This window comes from Bos grunniens, chromosome 1 (genome assembly GCF_055505025.1).
Source record: "Bos grunniens cultivar Pamir isolate PY7600 chromosome 1, Bosgru_T2T1.0, whole genome shotgun sequence".
Taxonomy (NCBI): Eukaryota; Metazoa; Chordata; class Mammalia; order Artiodactyla; family Bovidae; genus Bos; species Bos grunniens.
The window spans coordinates 105392538-105396530 of NC_141165.1; the positions used below are offsets into that span (position 1 = coordinate 105392538).

The window sequence follows — 3993 nt, forward strand, 5'->3', positions numbered from 1 at the left end:
TAGTATTTATATGGTTCATCAGAAGAAAAAAAAAAAAATGCTTTGTCATATATAGTGTCAAGATTTAACTTAGTTCACAAATCCATCCTTGGATTTTGCCTTTTCCTCTGTATCAAACCTGTAAGATATGGCATTTGTCTCATTTCATGAAAATGTGAAAAAAAACCAAACAACCCAATACCATATTCAGCTTTTCCCCCTTTTCCAATTGTTTGATAGAGATGAAGCTGAAAGAAAAATCCCAATTTTGGAATAAATATTTTCCTGGCAATACCTTGTCCTTTCAGTGCCTTACATTTTTATAGCTCTAACTTTGTCCATGTTATCTTTTGCACTCTATGCTATTTAAAATTTTGTTGGTAGAATCTGTCTCTGTGTCACAGATCTTATCTGCAGAGGCCACTAAGACAATAGTGGGGGCTACTGAAAGTGTTTCTCATTTTGGACCCCTTTATTCTTTGTTTCCAGTTATCTATGAAATGGGCACTGGAGGAGTCCTCATTAATTGCTTTTGGGAAAATAAGAAACTTGGCAGAAAATGCATCACAATTGTCTAATGGGATGATATGCCTCAACTTACTGTAGACATAAAGAAACTTTGCAGGCAGCCAACGCACAGTGAGCTAACTTTACTGCCAAGGAGTTTACAGCAGCCACAAAGACATGTGAATGCTTGGCATAGCCAGGTTACATTTATTTTGTACCAAGCAAAGCAGAAAATTACTCTATAGTCGAGTTACTTCCTCTTTTGAGGAACCAAAAAGACAATAAATGTAGTTGAAAACAGAGACACAGATGGTGGTCAAGTTTGTGATAGGCCCAGTGAAAAGACAATACTTCTGGGTTATGACTTGTGGTTCCTCAGGAGGGAGGGTTGGCCTGGAAAGAAGCCACTGGATGAATTCCTCTAACTTGGTTGCGCTGAGGAAAAATCTCCACTTTCCTCCATGGACAAAAGTTAGCTTGATCCATGTATTAAAGTCTGGGTAAATATAAATATTTGACTTTGCTTTTTGGAAGCTTCTTAATGCATTTTGATAGTTACTTTTCTTCAGAGCTTTGATTTGGGGAGATATTGTTTTTTCCTCAAGATGATCAGTGGACTTAGGATAACTGAGCACTTTCTCTGGTTCTGCTGAAGAGATTTCAGAATCTATAGAGGTCAGTGTGTTCTTCAGAGTTTCTGATTGTGTGCCTTTGTGAAGAAGTTCTAGGATCTCTTTACCCTTTTCTCCATCCAGGACCTCTAAACAATGTACATTGGAGCAAGAATTCTGGTTTCCCAGCTCTGTCACCTTCTTCTTTAAAGCATCAACGTCTTCCTTCACAGAGAAGATATCTTCAGCTGTTGCACACTGTTTATTTTCATTAACATTCATTTTGGTTTCCAGGACTTGCATCTGCTTCTGAAAGAAGTCAGTCTTTTCCTGGATTTTTGATAATGCACAGATCATGCCAGTCATTTGGCTGAGGAGTTCAAGCTGGGTGGTTTTAATATCTTGGAGCATTACTAGAAGATTCATTTCTTCATCAGCATTAAGGTCCTCTTGATCACAATCATGGGAAGTCATAGTTGGACATCTGGTTGAATTCGGATACTGATTCTTACATTTGTGGTAAGCATTTTTAAGAGATTGTCTGATCTTGGAGAAATTTGAATTCCACATCTGCCCAGCAGCAGCTTTTACCCTTTTGGCTTGAAGTTTGTACATCTTGCATAATGAAACAAGAGACAAAGTGTTGGGAAACCTGACCAAAATCAAAGAAAGAAGCAAAGAAATCGAAGAATGAAATGGTTTTTCTCTTACTCTTTGTTGGGTATCTTTCCTGGTGACATTGTTGAATGTCCTATGGAGAACATCAAGGACAATAGCAGGCCCTCTTCGATGGTTAGCTTCTTATAGGGCAGTTCAGCCTGGAGAGCTCTGTGAAATACTGAGCAATTGTGTGAAATCCTTCATAGGTTGACCTGAAGCTGATGTCACAATAGCTGCTGGTCTAGAATTTCTTTAACCTTAGGGCCATAACTGTCAAAAGTTTTGGTCACAGGACTCTTTTTCACTTGTAAAAATTGAGCACCACAGAACTTTTGTTTATGAATTATTATCACTCAATATTCCATATTAGAGATGAAAACTAAATAAATCTTGATATTAATTCATTAAAAAAGTAAACCCAATACATGTTAACATATATGACATTTTTATGAAAAAATAATTATATCTTCCAAAAGAAAAAATCATGAAAACCACAGCATTGTTTATATATTTGCAAATGTTTTAAATGCATGAATTAATAGAAGACATGCCAGGAGAAATATCAATCACCTCAGATATGCAGATGACACCACCCTTATGGCAGAAAGCAAAGAACTAAAGAGCCTCTTGATGAAAGTGAAAGAGGAGAGTGAAAAAGTTGGCTTAAAACTCAACATTCAGAAAACTAAGATCATGGCATCTGGTCCCAGCACTTCATGGCAAATAGAAGGGGAAACAATGGAAACAGTGACAGGCTTTATTTTGGGGGGATCTAAAATCACTGCACATGGTGATTGCAGCCATGAAATTAAAAGAGCCTTGCTCGGGGAAGAAAAGTTATCGACCAACCTAGACAGCATATTAAAAAGCTGAGACATTACTTTGCCAACAAAGGTCCATCTAGTCAAAGCTATGGTTTTTCCAGTAGTCATGTATGGATGTGAGAGTTGGACTGTGAAGAAAGCTGACTGCCAAAGAATTGATGTTTCTGAATTGTGGTGTTGGAGAAGACTCTTGAGAGTGCCTTGGACTGCAAGGCGATCCAACCAGTCCATCCTAAAGGAGATCAGTCCTGGGTGTTCATTGGAAGGTCTGATGTTGAAGCTGAAACTCCAATATTTTGTCCACCTGATGCGAAGAGCTGACTCATTTGAAAAGACCCTGATGCTGGGAAAGATCAAAGGCAGTAGGAGAAGGGGACAACAGAAGGTGAGATGGTTGGATGGCATCACCAACTCGATGGACAAGAGTTTGAGTAAACTCCGGGAGTTGGTGATGGACAGGGAGGCCTGGCATGCTGCAGTCCATGGGGTTACAAAGTGTCAGACACGACTGAGAGACTGAACTGAACCGAACTGAACTGAACCTTGATTCTCATATCTGCTTCTGCATTTTATCTGTTGTTTTGGTTGAAGTAGATGAAGAAAATATGGCTTCACATAAATATATAAATGGAGAGGATATTTTAATGACCTTATCAGTTAATTACAGCTTTTATTCTTTCTACCCACTAAAATTTGACAAATGATAATTGATTAGAAGTTAAGTACATTGTGTAATCTTAGACCAGAATAATACTGTTACATTAAAATTCACTGGTCTATCTTCAATTTTTAATAGATGTGTAATATCATGCATTGGTCATTTGGAAAGTAATGATTCACTGAATAATGCAAATCTTTCAAATGGTAGCTCATTTTATTATATAATATCCAAATATCATGTTCATTAATATCCCACCAATCTCACCAGAAAAGTCTTTGAGTATTGGCAAGAGGCCAAGCTCGTGGTGGCAGATAAAATTTTCCAAAATTTTAATTTTAGCTTGCAAAACTTGAAATTTATTAAGCTTGTTAGTTGTTTTTCTTGAAGTGACAGGATCTCCACATCCATTTTTTTTTTTTTTGCAAAAATGCTTGCCAAATACCCAAGTATGAATACCATAGTTGGCTGCCAGTTTTTCTTTCAAAACTATGTTCCATGAAAAAAACAGCTTATTTGTAACTCAAATAAGTACTTTTCCTGGAGACAATTATATTTCTGTAAGCAGCAGAAGTGCTTTATGGGTACTTCACATTACATCATGCTTAATATTAAAAAGACATACAGAAGGTTAAAATTTAATAAAATGTAAAATTTTATGCTTCATCAAGGATGTTCTAGAGCTAAGCTGGCTTTTTCTTGTATGCCTTCTTTTTCTTCTTCTCTGATTGAATGGAGGTGAAAAATACAATCA

The 3993-nt window shown here is 36.9% G+C and overlaps 1 protein-coding gene across 1 annotated transcript; it reads right to left on the reverse strand.

The window, feature by feature from the left end:
• Nucleotides 1-670: 670 nt before the first annotated feature.
• CCDC54 (coiled-coil domain containing 54) lies at nt 671-2208 on the reverse strand. Its single transcript, XM_086408515.1, has one exon. It carries the CDS (start codon nt 1710-1712, stop codon nt 726-728), a length of 987 nt encoding a protein of 328 aa, XP_086264641.1. The 5' UTR covers nt 1713-2208; the 3' UTR covers nt 671-725.
• Nucleotides 2209-3993: the final 1785 nt, after the last annotated feature.

Excerpts from the sequence above, each read along its gene's own strand:
- CCDC54 (XM_086408515.1), bottom strand. The coding sequence starts at position 1,712 with ATGTACAAACTTCAAGCCAAAAGGGTAAAAGCTGCTGCTGGGCAGATG.